The sequence below is a fragment of the Alligator mississippiensis genome, chromosome 1 (genome assembly GCF_030867095.1).
Source record: "Alligator mississippiensis isolate rAllMis1 chromosome 1, rAllMis1, whole genome shotgun sequence".
Classification (NCBI taxonomy): Eukaryota; Metazoa; Chordata; order Crocodylia; family Alligatoridae; genus Alligator; species Alligator mississippiensis.
In genome coordinates this window covers 278,657,860-278,678,826 of record NC_081824.1, presented here as the reverse complement: position 1 = coordinate 278,678,826, position 20,967 = coordinate 278,657,860, and the positions used below count along the sequence as shown (strand labels likewise).

The window sequence follows — 20,967 nt, the reverse complement described above, 5'->3', positions numbered from 1 at the left end:
AGATTTCTTCTCAAAATCAAAATTCTACACTATTAGTTCTATACTAATCCAACTCTTATTTATTCTTCTAGGTAAAAGTACAATGACTACCATTTTTTCCCAGGGGTCAACACCAGTATGCCGAGTGAGAAATCCTGTGACCCCAGTAACCTCTCAATCATTACAAGGGCTATAGGGCATCTGATATTTTTTTTTCTTACTTGACCTCTGACACCACCTAAAGTGACTCACTCCCTCACTTTAGCTATGGGATGCCAGTAGTAGTCAAAAAAGATCTGGTCTTATAAAGACTCAAAAAGAACTCATTCTTTAACTGGCCACTTTGCTCACCAACAAGCATTCATGCCAGGTAGAAACTAGGAGAACCATTTTGAGCCAGAGGATGCAAAATAATGCAAAAAGAGATCTAGCACCCAGAGTGAAAAGAGTCCTTATTTGGTAATACTATGTGTGTTCTTTGTTTTTTTCAGAAAACAAATGGGTAATTTTAAAAGGGTTTTATTTATTTTTACTATTTTTGTTCTTGTATATTAATTGTACTAAAGGACAGGAAAGGTGATGAGAGGAAGTAGAAAGGGATTAGCTAAAAGAGAAACTGAAGGAAGGAAGGGAAGTCCAGATACCAACAGAAGCCATAGAAACCAATCTATTTTTGGCATGGAAATAAGAGTATTTTACCAAGGCAATTTAAGATGTAACAGAGTAAGGCAACACATTTCTGAATGGACACCTTGTTAAAATTTGGAGAGCATATTGCTGGATAGAAAAATGTAGAAGATGGGTGGAATTCAACTATACAAAAAATTGTCCTTGCAAATAGTAGTTTATTGAAATGCTGGGTAAATCTATCAGTTAAGCTTGTCACTTATTAATGTTATAATTCTTTTTCCTGTTCTGTTTTCTGAAAAATATCTAAAGAAGCAAAATTATAGGTGCAGACTTATGAACAGTGAAAAACTAAATCTCAATGCTAAAAAATATAAAATATCAAGTAAATGGTCTGGAGTCTACTGTTTCCCAAATAATAATTTGGGAAACACCTTAGCCTTTCAAGACCAAAGTATTACTGGTATAACATTTCATGCCGAACAACTGAAGGGCTCCGATGTGATCCTCCAGCAGGGAACAACTATCAGCTGACTGGTGCTCCAAGCCATGGAAACACCCAGCTCTTCAGCTCCCTTTTGATCAGCAATAGGATGCAATTTGGATATGATCCCTGATCCCACAATCATAGCTCATAGATGACATATCAGGAGGTGCGACTATGGGGATCAGGGATTGGGCCCCATCACACCTTTAACTGAATTTCTGCCAGGGCAGGAGAGAGACCCTTGATACTAGAAAAGGCAAGATGTTTATGCTAATCTACAGAACAAGCAGAAAAACAAGTAAAAGGCCTAGAGGAAGATGCACAAAAGACGACCGTAAGTGTATTCAGTAAACTAGTCAAATAAAAGGCTACAAAAATTAAGCTGGGCAAGCACAGTTATGTGGAAAGCCATAAAAAATGTCAGCTTTGTGGCAAACAGCATAGCAAGTGTCCAGCATTGGGTAAAAATGTAGAAGCTGTAATAAACTGAATCATTATGCTTAAATGTGCAGAGAAGACAGGAACGTATGTCTAATAAGTGTAGAAACAGACTTGTATGTGGAGGAAGAGTAGTTGAGTAAAAACATTTTAAAAAGCACACTTTCCCATACAAGAAGTGAACTTCTGTCAGAGATGGCAGTAGCCAAATTTTTCAGTGTATTAGATGCATCAACAGGTGTTTGGGAAATCTCTTTGGATACTGAGAGTTCAAAGATCTTCACTTTAAACACTCCATTTAGCCTTTCTAAGACTACCTTTTGGAATACGCTCAGCTCATTTCACCATACAGTGAGCAGGTGTGGTGTCACTGAACATCAACAACAACTGAGAAAAGTACTGGATATTGTAAGAACTAACAACCTGAAAATGAATAAGGACAAACATCTGTTTCAAACAACAGGAATGACATATTTAGTGAGAAAATGACCTCAGAAATAATATTAGCTGATGATTCAAATGTTCAGGTCATACTGAACATGCAAAAACTGAAGATAAAAAGAGAATTCACACGTTCCCTAAGGAATCTTGTCTATAAAGGCATGAAATGGGCCTGGATGCCAGAGTATAAAAGCAAATTTAATGATCTAAAATACTTTTTGACACCAGACTCCATGATTCAATTTTTTGACCCATTAAAAGACTTCAAATTCTTCACAGATGCCTCAAAAGATGGATTGGAAACAGTACTATTGCAGTACTGTGAACTGATTGGTTTTCAGTCTCATATGCATTTAGGGCTATGACAGCTGCAGAAAAATTATATGCACAAATTGAAAAAGAGACCCTTGGCCTAGCTTATGGATGTACATGATTCTGTGAGTTACTGTACAGTCAGAGATTCACTGCAGAAATAGATTACAAACCACTGATTGAAATATTCAAAAAAGGAATTAGAGATGCATGACCAAGAATGCTACAGCTACTTCTGAAATTGCGGAAGTATGATACAACCCTGGAGCTCTAATTTGGATATGACTTGGTGATGGCAGACATACTTTTAAGAACATACTAGGTATGTCTACACAAGATGCTAAAAGTGCAGTAGACTAATTCTACCGTGCATTAGTACATCATGGTGAAAGTAGAATTAGTCTACTGTACATTAGTGCCACTTAAAATACATGTGCCAATGCTACTGCACAGTAGTATGGATTACTGTTCATTTAGTACCTGTTATTACAGGTACTAAACTTACTGTGCACTAATTACAGTGCATTAATGCATGTGTAGACCTGACCACCTTCTATCAAATAGTTCTTAAACTGATGATTTGGGGCAAAATAATTAAAGCATCATGCAATGCATCTCCAGGCATTTGGGATGAACTGATGATGAAAATGGCTAAAGATGAAAGTGTGAGAAGTGATTCAAGAAAGGAAGAAAAAAAAAATCACCATTTTTGACCCACATATTTCAAAATTAAAATGAACTCTCAGTGATCTCACAAATAGTCATAAAGCATATACAGGCTCTGATTCCTACAGTGATGAGAGAGAAAATTTTGGAATGAATACATGAAAGACATGTGGGAATGACCATATGAAAAAAAGGAAGCAGAGATGTTATCTTTTGGCTACAGATGAACAGTGATATTGAAGACATGGTGAGGGAGTGTGGAGGACATCAGAAGTACAGGGATGCCCAGCAAAAAGAACCAATGATACTCCTTAAGCAACTTGCTATTCCATGGGAAAAAGTAGGAACTGATCTGTTCAGTTTGGGAAGACATGACCACCTGATTATAATAGATTATTCTACTAATTTCACAGAATGTCACTTGAAGCTACCACAGTGGCAGCACTTGTCAGCCATATTAAATTAATATTTGCATGTCATGGGATTCCAAGAATTGTAATTTATGTTCAACAATAGGGAACTTTGATATTTTGCTTAAATGTATAATTTTTGTCTTGAAACATCAGTCGCAATTACCCTCAAGGCAGTGGACTAGCAGAATGTGGAATACACATTGTGAAGAACCTATTGAAAAAAATCAATGGAGGAAGAAGAAGATCCCTACTTGGTACTACTTAATTCCAGAGCTACACTTCTGCAATGTGGAAAATCACCTGTGGAACTTCTCTAGAACAGGCATGTAAAAACTTGACTACCTGACCTGGGCCAGAAATGAAGGGTCTGCAAAAGAGTGTACAATAGTGGGGAAAAGATTGGGAAAGTACAAAAAGATGCAGAATAACAATAAAGGGTCAAGACTCTATACAAATTTGGCAAGATGGAACACTGGCCATTTAAAGTTACGGTAATCAAGGAGGAGTCATCTCACTCATACTTGGTGACCATAGGTAATGGTCAAATCTTAAGAAGAAATCAAAGACATCTCAAAAATTTCACAATGAGTTCATATAAGCAAAATAGGAACAGAGACACAAGTTGAAAATAATACACAAGTTGACTCAGAATGTGACCAGGAGACCGAACAGTCAAATGCAGACAAGAACACAGACAAAGAGGGGCTGTGATACAGTAAAGCTGGAACATTGCTGAAACAGCCAAAGAGACTGAGAAGTGTTAGTTTATGTTTGTAATAGTTGTTATTTTAATGTCATTAGCATAGTTAGGTTTTTTGAAAAAAGAGGAAGATATGACAGAGTGAATCCTCTTGGACACACAGAGCGTTGAGGAAATGTGGTATTCCATAATTGCAGAACTTTGGGTGAGGTCAGCAGGAACTTCCGGATAAGGGAAAGGGAGTCGCCCAGCCACAAGATCCTTGGAAGGGCAGTAGCAAAACCATTACCTCTTCTGTGTAAATAGTTGCATATACGTTTCAGTAAAAAATAAAGAACTGTTTCCACGTTACATGTGTGCAGATACTATAGTGTTGCCATTGCCAAGATAGTGCATGCTGGGAAGTCTCATTAGAACAAGTGATTATTTGAATCTCAGAGATCTAGAGCAAAAAATTAATTTGATATTCTCCTGAAATCCCTTGTAGTGATAGAGTTTTCCTTTTTGAAGAAAGAGAACTTTTTTCCCATTATGTAAATTGCAGATGGCATATGAGTTCATAGAGAGAAATGAATTTTCTTTCTTGTTTGTTTTTTTTTAACCTACTTCCCCTTTTAAATGAAAGTTTATTAGTAGTGCTGGTGAAAGATTCTAACCTGAGAACCCTGGAGACTTAAATCCTCTGTGAATGCTCTGAACATGACAAAGAATGGAAACTTCTCTGGAAAGGGCATTATACAACTTCCTTTACATAGAACAGCAAAGGCAATAATTTGAGCCTTGTCAGTGTACCTCAACTTGTCTGGGTGACACCACTTCTACTGTATTTTAGAAAATAATCAGATTGAAATATGATAGTGACATATACATAGAGTCTGACTAAAGAAAAATATAATTTCTTACTCTTTAAGCAACAGAGCAACATATCTTTCATATGTCTGCATAACTAGCCAAAAATAAGCATATGTGAAAACCATGTTGTACATGTAGCTGCTTCTTCAAAGAAACGCTTCTCTAACATGGCTCTGCCAGGTCTTTTCTGCCTCTATAGGCGAAAAAAAATACTTCAGTTGTGTGGCTCAACAATATTACAGGACTCTACTGCATCATGATTACTCTCATAATGTAGGTGGGGCCTTCAAGAGCATTTTGGCCTTCAGGTCGTTACAGCCTTAGCCTCCTCAGATGAGACTATTAGCCACAATGCCAGTTAGTGACAGTTGTGCTAATGTTTTAGGCATGCTTATCTGTAGGAACTGGACTTAGCTGAAACGAATTCAAAATGTAAATTAATTGATCTCAGAGCTTTGGGCTCAGCTACAATACTGTCATACATATGATATATAACTTCACACTGCAATTCTGGCACTTCATAATAGATGGCTAATAAAGATTATCCTTTAAGTTGTAGAACTACTGTAGACACAGATTCACAACATCCAGCTCCATGCTGAAAAACTGCATGTGTCCCAGAGTGAAAATCAAGGGTGGAGTAACAGTTTAATCTTTTTTTTTTTTTTTTACTTGGTGTGGTTGGATTGATTCAGATTCTTCATTATTTTAATGTAAGGTTGGGCCACAGAACTAAATAAAAAATAATCAACCTGTCCAACAAAACTGTTTATTTTCACTGAGCCAGACTAGAGAAGCAGATGGGTTTTACTGTTGATGTGAATTAGAAAATCCAAGATACTAATCTGCACAAATTGCATCAAAACCATTTTGCATATTGTTCAGTGGGGATTTTTTTCAGAGTGGCACTGGAATGTCCACTAAAGATGCATACTCAACAGTAAACAGAATAATCTATCATTTTGGCCCTTGCTCACCCATGTCATATATTTTAGTTTCCCTAACTGGAATATTTTAGAGATGTTGCACTTGAGTTTCACCAATTAAAATTCAACATCAATAAAAATGCTGCTAAATCAGTTAAGCAAACTGCTGAGGCACCAGGAATTAATAAGAGGCTTGCACAGCTTGTTGTAGGTTTTGTTTTGTTCTGTTTTGAAGGAGGACTCAGTTCAGTAGTTAACTAAAAATAACAACTAAATGCTGTGTCACTGTGCTAGCTGTAAAATCAACATGCTTATATATAAAATAGTCTCTGGAAGTGGAAAACAAGATTAGGGATGACGTTTCAGCCCATAAATCCTGTGGAAAAATGCTGCTGAGGCCAAAGGACTGTGTATAATCTTATCTGCTATTTCAAGCATGTGAGTTACTAGACCTACACCTTAGAGGGAGCCATTAAGCTTATTAACTGATCATTTGTACTTCTCTCTCATTTTTACATCTATCACTCAGCTTCTGTAGGATGCTCCCCATCACATGAAAAGTTCTGACTGTAGGACCTATTCATGCATTTTCAGCGGTGTGTGCGCTTAAGTGCTCTGCTCAGTCGGTATGGTCTTAAGCCAGGTGCTTAAATGCTAAACTGGGGGTCAATCAAAGCTCATACCATGTATTTAATCTGTATGAGTACCCATGGAAAGGGGGCACATGGTGGTAAACTATTTCTTCTTGAGGACCACTTCTTTCTCTGCCCAACTGCTGCAGCTGTGGGCAGAGAAGGTGTTCAAAATTGATCCTGCTTCTGGTAAAGGACTGGGGTTGTAGTAGAGTATCCTCAAGAAGGGGCCTTTGGCCATGGAATAAGTTTCATTGAACAGGTCAAAACTAGTCCTGATTTGCTGACCTGAGCATGCAGATATTTGGGGAGAGACCTGCTAAGATGGTCATTTGTAAAGAATCAGATCGGAAAAAGGAGTAAAGGAGAACAGTTCTGTGTTGTGCTGGCTGTTGAATTTTATTTCTGTTTGTTATGTACCTTATGGCAGGGGCATCGATTGGGTTAGATAGGTTCATCCTTTTGCTCTCTCATCCTACATAAACAAAAAAAAAAATGCAAACTTGCCTGAGCCCTGTTAGGGTATGTACAAGTAAGTGTTATATTTAGATTGATCTGACCACGGTTACGTTGATCTAAATGTCTGTGTGCAGATGTTCACAGGGCATAGGTCACCCTAAAAATAGCATACCCAACCTAAAGTTAGTACACCTCTGAGGTATGCTAACTTTAGATTGATAAGGGGTTAACCTGACCTAGTAATCCCCATATGCATTCACAGCACAGCCCCAGGGCTGGGAAAACCCAGCTTGCCACAGTCCCAGGGCTATGCTGTTCTTACTCCCAGGACCCTGATGGGTTATTTTTAACCCCCCTGACTATGTCCTCTTGGCCTAGGTAACTCCCCTCACCCCTGCTACGGATATGCCAGTCCCCCCAATCCCTGGTAGCTGGACGTAGATGATAGAAGTTCAATCTAGTAGAGATCATAAAGGATATTTCATCAATGGTAAATCCTTCAAATTGGTACTTTCTATGATTTGATGTTTCATTCTCCTACCTGGAGAGTTGATGCATTTCTTAAGCCTTTTTTTAAAAAATGCCTTGATCAAGAAGAAAATTTCATTTGTTTTTTGTCATTTTGCAGTTGTCAGATGCCATGGGTTCCACCCATTTTTTGACCACTGCCTATGATGTCATCAGCTTCCCAGTGTATCCGAAAAATGCCAAATAACTTATCAGTCTTTTAGAGTTATTGCCAGCAAAATCAAAATCAATCATAGTACCTTCCTTAATCTACAATGTTATAATGGGCATTTGATTTCCGGTGTGCTTCAGAGAGGACCATTCAACTAAAATGATCCTCTCTCTCCTGCCACCTTGCAACTCTCACAGCAACAGGCTTTCTAGGCAAGCATTAAAGGAGTCCATTCTTTTTTAAATCAGTATTTAAAATGTTGCCCTCCTTTCAGAGTCATTTAATGAAAATATGTAAGAAAGGGATTATTGGTATAATAATGATAACAACATGAACAGATATGTACGAGGATTTTGGTATGGTCAAGAATGGCAGTGTTCTATACTTCAGGGAAAGACTGCCCCCATTAAAAACAACATTATTTCTGAATTTTTGTGAATATATATTTTAGCTTCTTTGTAATATTGATTCAGTTGTTCTGAAATATATTTTTAGAAAGATTTACTTTGCATATTCTCCTGTAAAGTTGTTGGGGTTTTTCTTTTTTGTGGGGAGAGGGGGAGGTTATCAGTGTAATTATACTCTTAAAATGGATGCTGAAAGTAGTAATAAACTGTTTCATTTTTTGCTCTCCTAAAAGATTTCTGTAGCATATTTTCTACTTTTGTAAGTGAAAAATATACTGTTTGTAATTGCTGGCCAGGGATCTGAAACCCTGAGAACTGAAAATCAAGTTGCATTGTTTTTTGTTCTTTCTTTACTATCACAGCAGTAAAGATTTTGCAATTAAAACCTAGTCAGGAATTTTGCTCATGAAGTGGTACAAATCCATCTCATTCCCCCATAGCTATAATGATATTCTAATGCAAACAATAATAATTTTTTTGTGTGTAAGAAAAACATGCCGATCTATCTTGGACATGGCATGAATAGTACTGTTGAATACATTTTGCTATCCTTATGCTGTCATTTTCAATTAGTACCAATCAATAATACTATATTCATATCCCTGCATGTCCTAAATCAGGTAAAGTCTAGCTGGATTTTAAGAGAGCTCTGAAACATGAATCTCACATGACAGAGCAAGCAGTTTGCTGCCAATAGAGAACAAATCTCAGGTTTCTCAAATATAAATGTTCATTCTTTCCAGAAGAATGGATAGACAGAGGTTCAGTATTTATCTCTTTGAAAGGGGGACATTCAGAGTTAATTTCCAATGTCCGCTCCATATTCAGTTGGATTTAATGTTCCCTCATTTCTAATCTAGGAATGAAAAGTCTCTGATATCAATATAAACTATCTCTATTGACAACTTTCATTTCAAAGAGATGGATTCTGGATAATGAACAGCTGTTTGGAACAGCTGGTTACAAGGCAGAGCTACAACTCAGTACAAAATAGAGAGCTACTATGGATTTGTAGAATATTTCATTTTGAATTATACTGACCTATGGCCTCTGACTCCTAAGAACAGTCCTTCCTCTAGAGAACAGTATTGAAATAAACATCTTGATATCTTATAGCCATTTTTGGCACTCTGCTTCCATAAGGAACTCTTGGTTATGTTACTCCAGTGATTTTCCAAAGTGTGTCTCGTGAGAGAAATGGAAGTGTGCCACAGGATCCCCCTGTGTGTGGAGGTAAATGCTCTCCTCCACTGTCCAGCATCCCATGTCTGCCCCAACTACTCCAGTAGTAACTGTGGCTTCTCCACTGGGGGCTGCCTTCAGGCATCCCCTGTGCTGCCCACGTTCTCCTTTCCTCTCTCCCCTGCTTCCTCTCCCAATCCCAGCAGCAGCTGGCAGGCAGATACATGCATGAACAAAGCTGGTCTTAGCAGCCCAGCTCATCCCCTCAGCTCCTCCCACACTCCTGGGGCCAGCAGGAGAGGCTGTGGGGATGGTTCCCAGTATGTGAGACCCTACCTCATCTCCACGGGCTGTCCATGCCCCTGAGGTACAAATGGGGGGTCGGGAAGGGGCTAACAGTGGAAAAATCAAGACACAGGAGAGTTAAGGCCTGCCCCTGCCACTCATAAGTGGCATTAGCTAGATCAGTGATTCTCATTTTTTTTAGCCTCAAGGCCCCCATCCATGTCTTTTCTGAAATATATATGCACACAAACCACATTTTTGGGTATGAGTGATATGTGCTCTCAATTTTAATCCAGAAAAAATGTGCGCCCTAGGTATCAAAAGTTTGGGAAACACCGTGTTACTCTTTCACCTATTTCCTATAAACTCTAGACATGGAGGAAAGTAAACAGAGTTCTTCTCACAAGTTGTGGTTTCCCTTTTATCTGAAATAGCATCATAAATTCATTGTAATTAATACCCATGAACACTCCCTAGTTTATCATGTAGTATTTTCTGTGGGACACACTATTTTTGCCTGATAGATACTATGATGAGATGGCAAGACTGAAACCTTTAGGAAGATTGTCTTTTATCTGGAGAAATTCCAGACCTTGCCTTAGTCAAAAGTCCATTATTAATTCTGGTTTGTGATGTAGAATCCTGTATGTTAGGACCCGAGCTAATCTAACACAGCCATTTCTTTGAGGGCTGCAGAACAATATCATACCTGTGCCTAAGGCTAAAATATTGTGCTTTTATCCACAATGCATTAATCTTAAATTGCATGTAATATTTCAAAGCAGATATTGAACATTGTGCACTTTTTTTATTTGTATACTATAGCTATGTGCAAACCCAGGCCATGTACAGACATTCAGTTTCTATTAGGAAAGTCTACTGGGGAAACACCAAAAGTGACTGCTCTGGAAAAAAATAACCTGGGAACAACAAGGGTTAAATTGCTCCCAAGAGAGTTTCTCCTGGGAGGGTGAATGCCCGTATACTTTCCCTTCTGAAAGAAACCACAGCACAGTGCTCCAGCATCCTAGGGTGCTTTGTTCCTGGGCTTTCCCCTTTTCTCCCCCAAGTGTGTCACTTAGGCTGGATTCTACTGCTCCAGTCAAGCAGGGAGCAGAATATGTTCTCTTTGCAATACCTACATTGTGCTGCAGGGAGACACAGGCTGACCCTGAGCAGATTGGATCAGCAAGTCAAGGCTGCTCTGTGCACTGCTGCCATCTGTCTCCAGGCAGACTGAGGGAGCCTGAAGATCACCCCAAGATGTGGGTAAAGGGGATCTCTAGCTGCACAGCATCAGCACTGTAAGTTTTATGCTCTTCTCAGGAGCTTAGTATGTGAGTGTCTGCTCAGGTAAGTCTTTCTACCTGGAAAACAAATGCAGGAGAAATGCAGGACAAATGCAGGATTCTCCCAGATCTTTTGGATGGGGTGCGCAGCCCCAGTGATGCATAACATTCTTGGGGAACCCCCCCCCCATGTATAATAATCAAAATTCACAAATGTCAAGACACTTAAAAGACCTCCTATACCCAACTAAAACATCCCACCCAATATATAATGAAATATTCCATTCTTACCCAGTCTACAAGAAAGGCTTAATACAAGTATTGTTCCTCTCCATTCCTTTGTCTTCTTACCTCTAGTAGGTTTTACATTGGGAAAAGACAACACAAATGGAAGGGAAAAGAGCAAAAATAAAATACTCTTTTTTATACTTAATTATTGTATGGATTCTTGTCATATAGTATGGGCTACTTTCTTAGATACTATTATCATGGTCAAAATATAAAAATGTTGGTATAGCTGGTAATAACTGAAAACAGTAGCTGAAAATAACTAAAACAAACAAAACTGTAAGTATGTGGGGAAATATGTTTCCTTCTTTAATGTGTGTTGCTGTCTCTCCAGTAGAAGTAATGTCCATCATGGGAAATTTACACCATGTTATGCTTCCAATGCTGGCAGCAATAGACATGAAATTGATTTATTGTCCTGTCATTTTGTCTAAAGAGGTGTCAAAATAGTATCTTGATCAGATATCCTATTCTATCCTGGTTTGATTTCTGGAGCCTTTCCTATCGTTAAAATTAACTTCAGGACCCAGGATGACTCCAACTAACTTTTAAAAGGTTAGGATTTCACCCCTCAGAATTTCTTGCTATTTTTTCAAAAAACCTCATTCCTATGCATGTAACCAATGACATAAACCTTGCATCTTTCTTCTCATGTCCCAAACCAAATTCTGTTGCAGTAGGCAGGTATAACCTATACAGGTGTTTTGTTTTTGAGAGGCAATATTTATAAAAAATAATTTTATACAAGAAATATGGCATTGGCTGGTTAATAAAGGCAACGTAGTCAATTTTTTTCTAGGTGTTGTGATTGTTAAGTTTCAGTTTTGGAGCCTTGCATACTCAGTTGGTATCAGTTCAGGAATTTTGAAAAGCAAATCATTTAGACACTAACTACATATCTTTCTATGGTACAATACCTCCCTAAGCTAAACTATTTTTTAAAAAGTGCATCAAACTCAATAATGAAAAGAATATAAAAATTTGCTTGTCTTAAATGTAAGTTAAATTACATACATGTATAAACATTCTTGATTTTCAAAAATTATGTCCCTTCTGTCTTTATTTTTAAGGAATTTTCTGACTTTGAAAACACCCTGACCAAAAAGAGAAAGTAAGTTTAGATGCTTTTTAGTTCCATGGAATGTCAAAATTTTTGTCTGTACCTTTCAGCCTTCCCATTTTATTATGTCTCTTACTTGTGATTTAATTTACATATTATATCTGTATTAATGTCTCTGAATAGAAAACAAGTGACAAGCTTGGAATGCATTACTAAAGCTCTTTGACATCATTTGTTCATATCCACAAAGCTTCTTTTCAGAATAACAGAACCAGAGCATCCAACATCAAATAATGTTAGTCCTCATTAATCTGAGTTTGGCTTGCCATATGTCTGATTTTCTAAAAGATTGAAATGGTAACCCACTTCATGGCATGTTTGTACCATTGACCCCATAATCTTTAGAAGATGGGTTGTTTTTAATCCAAATAAAAAATTAGTTTACAAAATGACTTGGATTAACCAAGTCAGACGATATTTTATCCAGTGTATCTGTGACAGCACCGTGGTTCAAGTAAATTGTGTATCACACAACGTTATCATTTGGGCTAATGACCTCTAAGTATTAATAGTTCAGTGAGGAGAGGAATATTTTTTTTGAAAATTCATTTTGTCTTGAGCTTGCAGTTTATTGCATTAATAGAATGGTCTGTTTCAAATGAAATTTCATCTAATGGAATGCTGGACTGAGATTTAATCTGTCTGTCTGTAACAGACAGGAAAATCCTTAGATACCATAGGATCATATACTGTATTCACTCAAGTGGCGGTTTCCCCCATGCTGAATGGGGGGAAAAACTTTCCTTGGATTTGAATACAAGGAGAGCCAGGGCCAAAGTGAGACAAACAGCAGCTGCCTGCCCCTGCCCCTACCTGACCTCTATAGCTTCTGCTCCTTCCTGCTCCTGCAGCCTCTTCCCCCTCCCTTTCCTTACTGTCAGGTGTGACTCCATCTCTCACAAGATTCCACCCCAGGGCATGGAGCCCATAGGAGCTGGAGAGTGAGCAGGCAGGATTTGGGGGGGGAAGAAGTGAGTGGGAGGTAGAGGACAAGGGGGACACCTGCCCCCCTGCCACTGCTTTCTCCTCTGTAGCAGTGGGAGAGACAAATTTAAAACAACCTTCCAACAATTCTACACCTGGAAAATTATAACAAATTTATAATTTTTCTACATATGGATTTAATTATTGGGGGTCATCTTTAAATTTGAAGTCAACTTGGATTCAGGTAAATAGCTTTGTTTTGTTTTTTTAATATTGGCTGCATTAACTTTAGAGTATTTGTGTTATGAACAGATTTTTCTGAGAAATTCTAATTCACACACCAAAGATTTGGAAGAAACAGTAAGAGCTCTATTGCTTTGGTAGCTGATCTTGCTCTGCTACTGGTCAAAAAGTAAGAATACTGATTCACAAGCAATTTCTCAACAGCAGGCAAAGATTCTGATTTATGAGGCATTATTTGTTGTATTCAAGTAATTACCATGTTACCAGGAAAGTCTCACATTTCAAAAATTTAATGAACTTTAGCATACATGGTTATTTGTATGTCATAACCATGTTATTTGTGGTTCCTTCATTATTATAACTTTTCAGTAACTCCGATCACTTAGGACAGTAACATGAGATTGAGGTGACCAACCATATGGTGCAAATAGCACCTATGTGATAATCCAAGTTGTCAACCTGCAGACTGCAAAAAGATTCATCCAATCTATTTGGCTAGTAATTAATCAGTTGGAAGAAAATCAAGGCCAGATACTATTCCACTTGTTAGGCACCTAAACGCAAACCTATTCCATCTACTTAAGTCCCTGTAAAAGAGTTAGCACAAAAGTTGGTTGAAACTTTGTTCTCATTGCTTTTTTATGATTTAGGGTTAAAACTCAGATGACAGCTCATTGAAAGAGATGAATCAGTGGTTTTCCACAGATGTGAGTGAGGGAGAATAAGATCACACATAAGTGCCTAAGGATTATTTTGTTAAGAGTAGTTTGACCACTTCAGTGCTTATATGCCAATGCTGCCATAGAAATTCTGTTTGAATGTGGCCCACAGAACAATAACTCAAACAATTATTTTGGGGTAAGCTGGATAAAACGGATTTAGCATATACTTCTTTAATCATGATTTATTCAGGCAAATGGCTACATATGGATGCAGGTAGATTGAATTAGTGTGTTTGTATATTGATATGCCAAAAATAGATCTCATATTTAAGCATAAGATATGTATCTAGATTTTGGAAAGCATCATGTTAAATCTGTTCAGATGCAGAGCCTATGTTTAGTCCATTGCTGAGGCACCAAATTCCAGATTCTAAAGTCTGCTAAGGATCTGGGCTTTTTCAGGTCAAGAAAGAAAACTGTCATTTGGCCTTTTCAGTGGGCTCTTTGACTATATTATCAATGTTTCATTCCAGAAAGAGACTCTAACAACCATATTTTCTGAAGAAATATCTATAAAGCCCAGAAATCCCTATGTAGACAGTGTGCTTGTATATGTGCGGGGGGGGGGGGGGGGGGGGGGGGGAAGGGGAGGAATCCTCTTCATGAAAGAAGCTGGGTAGCGCCAATTAAAACCAGCAGGAGTTTCACAGCTAAATCCCTGTGCACTGCTTTGAAGAATTAGGTTGCAGCTATCCATGTTTGATTAAACTTATTTTACTTGTTAATTCTAAGTTTGAGATAATGACACATGTTTTTAATTTCTTCTAGATCTATCCAGAAGTCTGTGTCTGAAAATGAAGCATTTGGTTAGTAACCCTTTAAACCAGTTACGATCCATGTTAATTGTAAACTGTCAAATATACTTAAGGCTTTAATTTGCTTTCAGGCTGTTGGAATCCACACAGAGAAAAAAAAAACACGTCACCATTTCCCCTCCATAAGCTCTTTTAAAAAAAATTCAGATTGAAGCAGAAACCAAACTAAGAATCTGGCCGAAATGAAATGGTCATGCAGAATGTTTGGTGTTTGTTTTATCCATTTAAACAAAGAACCCAAGCCCCTCTGATCCAATCAGATTAGTCTCATCTCTGTTTCATTTGTTAAAAAGATTCAGTTTTCGCTTGGCTGCTGAAGGTCATGAGTGCAGTTAACTAATGAAGAAAGTTATTTTCTGTAAAATTTCAGGAGTTATTGCATGGTGCTTTTAAAGAATATTATGACCTATCTATTCAGTTGTGGCCCCTGCCCAGTTATGTATCTGAGGAAGAGCGGGTGGAGTGACATCCCCCTGTGATGGTTTGCCATGGGAGGCAGAGTTCTGTGCTTGAGGGGAGGGTGAATGGAGCACCAGAAATAGACCCTGGGGAGCCCACACCACTGCCTATCCCACAGCAGCAGCAGCTCAGACCTGCACTGCTACAGCAGCAGCCATAGTAGTAGCAGCTGCTGCCCCAGTGGTGAAAGCTAGAACAGGTAAGACTCCTCTTCCCCTACCCCCCACCCCTGCCTCCAGTGGTCAGCCTAATTCTCCCTGCCCCCACCTCTGCCCCAGTCACTGAAAGACCTTGCTACACCCCTTCAAATAGTTAATTTGCCCAAAAAGTGGCTTCATTATGAAAGTTCTCTGACAATGACAGGGTAAGGGCCGTAATTTCATAATAAGTCAGTGGTTATCAAGGGACATCATGGCTTTCATGATGCTACACAGTATAAAGGTCCCCATGGAGAAAGATCTCACTCCTAAAGCACTAGCCCCTTTCATGCTTTAATATAAGCAGTATTGATGTTTAAGCAGTTTAGTGTCTGTGCCATCAACTAGGGGCTAGAGGTGCTCACACTGACTAAGTAGTTCTCTAAAATTCTAAGTAGCATTTGTATAAAATCCTAACAGCAAGAAAAAAAAAATAGATTGAAAAGCCACAGAATGAGGAAAGCTTGAAACCAGAGGTAATGGCTGTAGTAATAGCAGTAGTAATAATGTTTAAACTGTGTTAAATGGGACTGCAGGCACTGCCAACAGATGATGGAACTCGTAGTCTGCCACACTGGATTCTATTCATCCATCACATTTCCACTTTGGCAAAATCATTTATTCATGTTTGTGTTTAAGCAGATGCTACAGTGTTCTGTTGCACTCATCTGATTTGCATTCTGATTTTATTTTATAGACTTTCCCATTATTTTACAGGGGTAATATAAATGCAGGTGACTCTTTTCTGTGCTTTTACTTTAGAGAGGAAAACTGTGAATGGCACTCTTTGGCAGGATTCCAAGAAGCCCGAGAATAATTCGTACATCAGAAGGCACTGTCAGCTTGAAGGTAATTGCAAAATGTATTTCAGCTGATTTTGCATTTTCCACAAAGTATTTTAAAGGGCACCTAGGAAAATTTCTCATTTTTCACCAATAATCTAGCTAAATAATTTGTCAAGGCCTTTTGAGATTTACCTTCTCCCCAACGGGAAGAAAAAAGTAGTTTAAATAAAGCTTGCTTTAAAACAAGGAAGCTAAGAATGCACCCTGGGGGAAGTTCACCCTGCAGTCTATGGGCCATTGGAGGTTTCTGCTGCAGAGTGGCTTCCACTACGTTGCACTGGGGCAGGCAGCAGTGATACAAGCATTAGCTGAAGCTCTATGGTTCTTGCATTACAGCAGAGCTGGGCTCTACATGCACCAGAGAAGTCATTTTAGGGAGACCCAGCAGCAACAAAACTCACATAGAGAGGAAAGGATGTACAATACGCCTCTATTTTAGGTCAAAGGTTTGCAGGAAGCAACACTGGAGTCACAAGGCTGTCCTTTCCCCACCTTGTGCCTATGGCTGGTGTTCACTTTACTGCCTAGAGGTCTGGCAGAAATCCCTCTCATAAAATCTACTTAGTTTGTGTGGGGCTGGGATGAGGCAAATTCAGTAATGTAATATGGGGGGTATGACCCGGGCACCAGCCCCAGGCACTGACTTGGGGGTGGGTGCAGAAAGAGCAGCGCCCCACACTGCTGGCTAAGCCACTGCCACTGCTGGCAACCTGGCTGCAGTTGCTGCCCCCATGCACCGCTGTCACCTCGGGCACAGGACCACCGAGCTGCATCTCTGCCCAACATCTTTGCAAAAAAGATGAGGTCAAAGGATTAACTGGTTGTGGTAGAAGGAAAATCTTCAGGCTTTAAATGAAAACCTATTCCATCCTTTTCTACATTATTACTAGCTGTTCTAAGCACTGCTTGTAATCTAAAGCAGAAGCTACAGGCCCTTACTCCTTATTCAGGCAAAATTTTGATTAACTTTGGTCGGAGTACTTTGGTCAGCCTGAGTAAGGGAATATAGGACAAGAAGCTTATGTCATATTTCCTGACTGAAAAAGTCCAGAGAAGGGCAACAAAGGGGGCTAGAAATATGGAAGGATTTGCAGTGGTCACTGTCACAGTGCTTAGCACAGGCAGGGAGCAGACTCCTGCAGTTCAACTCTGCTCCCTCCCTGTGTTGAGAGCTGCTTTGTCCTCCAGAATATCCTGTGGATTTACACTCATCCAAATCTAGTGTACCATGACAACTCCCTGATTCCCTCATAGCTGGCTCCCTGATGAAGGAGCTGAAGTGAAAGCATTGTCACTTGCAGAGCCATGACGGCTTGTCCGCCTGCTGGTTCTGCTCTCATGACTTCTGCCCCCGCTGCATCAAAGCAGCACCCACAACCACCACCTCAAATCAATTGATAGACACAGAGAATGGAAAATACAAAATTCAGCTTAATAATTAAAAGGTACCACAGTTCTTTAAAAACATTTCTCCATGAGGTTTACTGTAAGATATTTCCACATTTGAAATGCAGATCTCAGGTCCGTTTTGTGCTTGGATGAAACCAAAAGGTAATAGATAGGCTACTTTAGATCTTACTAAGCATGAACAGTAACTACTTTTCTTTCTTTCTATATGGTTGCAGACAAAAGTTGGATTTTTCACATGATTGGGCCCCAGAAAGCATTCTACAGCCATGTAGTGACACATGTTCATGGCTGCAGAGTGCTTTTCAAGTGGCTGATCACATAAAAAATTAACCTTCCTCAAATGAGGTATCAGGTGAAGGGATTCTGCTTTAGAGCACCTTAGAGAACTTGTGTTCCCTGGGATTCATTTTTTGTGTGTGCAGGGCTAGTATGATGCAGCCCAGCCCCACCTCTGGGGCTGTCAGCAGGGAAGGAGAGGAAAGGAACAGGGGGAAGCAAGCAGCAGCAAGCTACCAGCTGGTCTTTGCCTAGCTTGAGCTGGAGAGGGTATGGATTGGAGTCATCCAAGCCCCCCTGGATTGGGTACTGGAGGGAGTCAGGCTGGGCCTGTGAGATGAGGGGGTCAGATCCACCCCCACTCCAGCTCAGTGCTGCCCACTTCCCCTTCTCTCCTTTTCCCAACCTGAGCTGGGGGGAGGAGGGGGGGGGCAGGATTGCAGCCCCACAGGCCCAACCCAGCTCCCCCCAGTACCCCAGTTGGAGGGGTTAGGGGTCTGCAAGGTGGGAGTGCTCCAATCAACTTCCTCCCCAACATCCAGCTCAGGCCTGAAAAAGCCCAGAGGGCAGCTCGCTGCTGCTTGCTTTCCCCTCCCTGCTGGAGCTGAGAGGGAGGGATAGGGCCGGGGAGAGGGGCTGCCCCTGCCTCTGGCCAGGAGGGCTGGGCAAGCAGGCTCAATCCCTCCCTGACCCAACAGGCAAATGTCTGTTGGGTTGTGGGGGAGGCAGTGCTCTAACTCATGGTGTTTTATGTAATGCGTCATGTGTTTGAACTGGGGCCTGAACATCTGTCTGCACCCTATATGGGGAGGAGCGAGAGGAGCAACTGGCCTCTGTAGTCTCCAAAATCCCAATGATTTTAACAGGACTTTGCAAAGCAGGTAGTGAGATTTAGGAGTAGGTGTGCAAGGGGGTTCTCCCAGGGAAACTTAGGGAGGTAAATGTTATACAAACCATGGTTCCAATAAAAAGTGAAGCTCAATTTAATTTCCCAAGAGAAAAATATATTGGAATTTTTGTTTGTGTGTAAAAAAATTAACAAAATTAAATACAAGAAACATAGAAAACCAAAAATGATATTTAATACAAGCATTAATATTGCCGGTGTCAAAGGGATGAAAACACAATTCTATTCCTTTATGGATCACAATTCACATTAAGGTTCCATTTATCAATAGTTAATTAATAAATGGTTAATAGACATTTTAAGAAGTGTCAGTCAACTCTGATTCACTCAAGTCTTCTGTTAATGCCTACTAATCATGGCTTATAACTGTTTCTAACCCTTTGTACTAAGATGCTTACATACTACTCATATCCAATTATAAGATGTTACATATATATTATATACATTTTAACCCTGCTTAAAAACCATATATAATGGAGTCCTAATATAAGTGGGATTGCTTTATGTATGTAACTTGTTCTTTATTTCTTTTTTTCATTCATTCTTTATTTCAGAAGATGTGAATGAATGCAACTTCTTGGGTGGGAGGAAGATACTGGAAAAAAATTGTTATAAACTTATGCCACAGGCTTGTTTCACTGCGAGTCCAGAGAAAATAGATGTCTTGCTGCCAGGTATAGGGCATGGTTATAAGAAGTAATTTTCCATTGTTTACTATTTTTTTTGTTGGAAAGATCAGTTTGAAGATAGTGAGGCAAGCTAAGTATGCCGGCAATATTTTTGACGGCAGCTGTTCCATGGAAAGTGACACGCTGGGTGAGGAATGAAAGGGCTTTCTTCAGTTGTGCTGTTTTCACAAGCTATGCTCTTTATTACAGCACTCTGTGCTGACCTTGCAGTGCCCACACTTATTCTAGAAGCATGGGTTTTGATTATTCTACATCGCTCTCAGAGCTTACAGCAAGGTGTCTTCACTATTTGCAGGTAGTACTTGAAGCATCGGCCAGGCTTGGCCTTACAGGTTTTGTTCGCACCTGAGAAACATTCATTTGTCACGTCTCCAGTTCAGTGTCAAAAGTGTTCAGGTCTATTCATCAAGAGCTTATTGCAACACAGAGTCAGGAATTGGAGGTTGGAGGGGAAGGGACTGATAAGGTAATTCTATCAGATGTTCTCCAAATGAACTGCTCGTTATCATATATCATATACCTGCTTGTTATAATATATATTGAGAGGAGCTTTTACCAGGCCACTCTCAGAACTTTCTACATGGAGGTAACCCCCTACTAATTGCTCTTTTCAGCTCTTACAACTGTTTTGCTTCCATTTACACCTCATATGTATTTTCACAAGAAAAAAAAAGCTAGAAAAGGGAAGCTTAATGTATCTTAGTCTTTCAAAACCAGCCACTAGCTTCCTGATGCCTGAAAGTCTGTTCCGTCACTGGCACTAGCACCTATTTGTCCTCTGGTGACGGCATCTCTGACCCTCTCAGACCTATCTTGATTTTTTCCTTTTATATACAGAGACTGATCACTTACCCATTGAAATACTGGGAAATTTTTCACTGGCCTCAGTAGATGTTGCATTAGAAATATAAAGTGCCAAATTGATTTTAGAGTGAAATTGTTAATCTATTAACCCCTGGATATTTATAGTACTGAGCTGCATTCAAGACCTGTTCCCAGACCTTTCTCCTAGTGTACTGCATGTGCTGGTTGGCAGGCAATCCATGCCTTCCCTCTGGTGGCTGTTAGAAAGGGCACTTGCTCCACTTAGCATCCACCTCATGCTCTGTTTCTGTTGACCACTTTAAAAACCCTCAAGATTTTTATTTGAAATATGAGGATATTGCTGTTCTTACTATTATTTTTGTTGAGTGCCTACTATAATTTGTTACCGTCCTGAGAACTTTGATCAGGAGAGGAGATATCTTCCCCCATAGTCACCCAAATCCAAGACAACTTTGAATTTAAGATGACCCTCC

The 20,967-nt window shown here is 39.5% G+C and overlaps 1 protein-coding gene across 1 annotated transcript in view; it reads left to right on the top strand.

Moving 5' to 3' along the window:
* Positions 1 to 20,967, top strand: part of SAMSN1 (SAM domain, SH3 domain and nuclear localization signals 1) — a 129,751-nt gene that overhangs the window by 10,203 nt on the left and 98,581 nt on the right. The window contains exons 3-5 of the mRNA XM_019476574.2: positions 12,133 to 12,173; positions 14,840 to 14,877; positions 16,305 to 16,391. Of these exons, the coding sequence (XP_019332119.1) occupies positions 12,133 to 12,173; positions 14,840 to 14,877; positions 16,305 to 16,391 (166 nt within the window). The remainder of the gene's footprint in view (positions 1 to 12,132; positions 12,174 to 14,839; positions 14,878 to 16,304; positions 16,392 to 20,967) is intronic.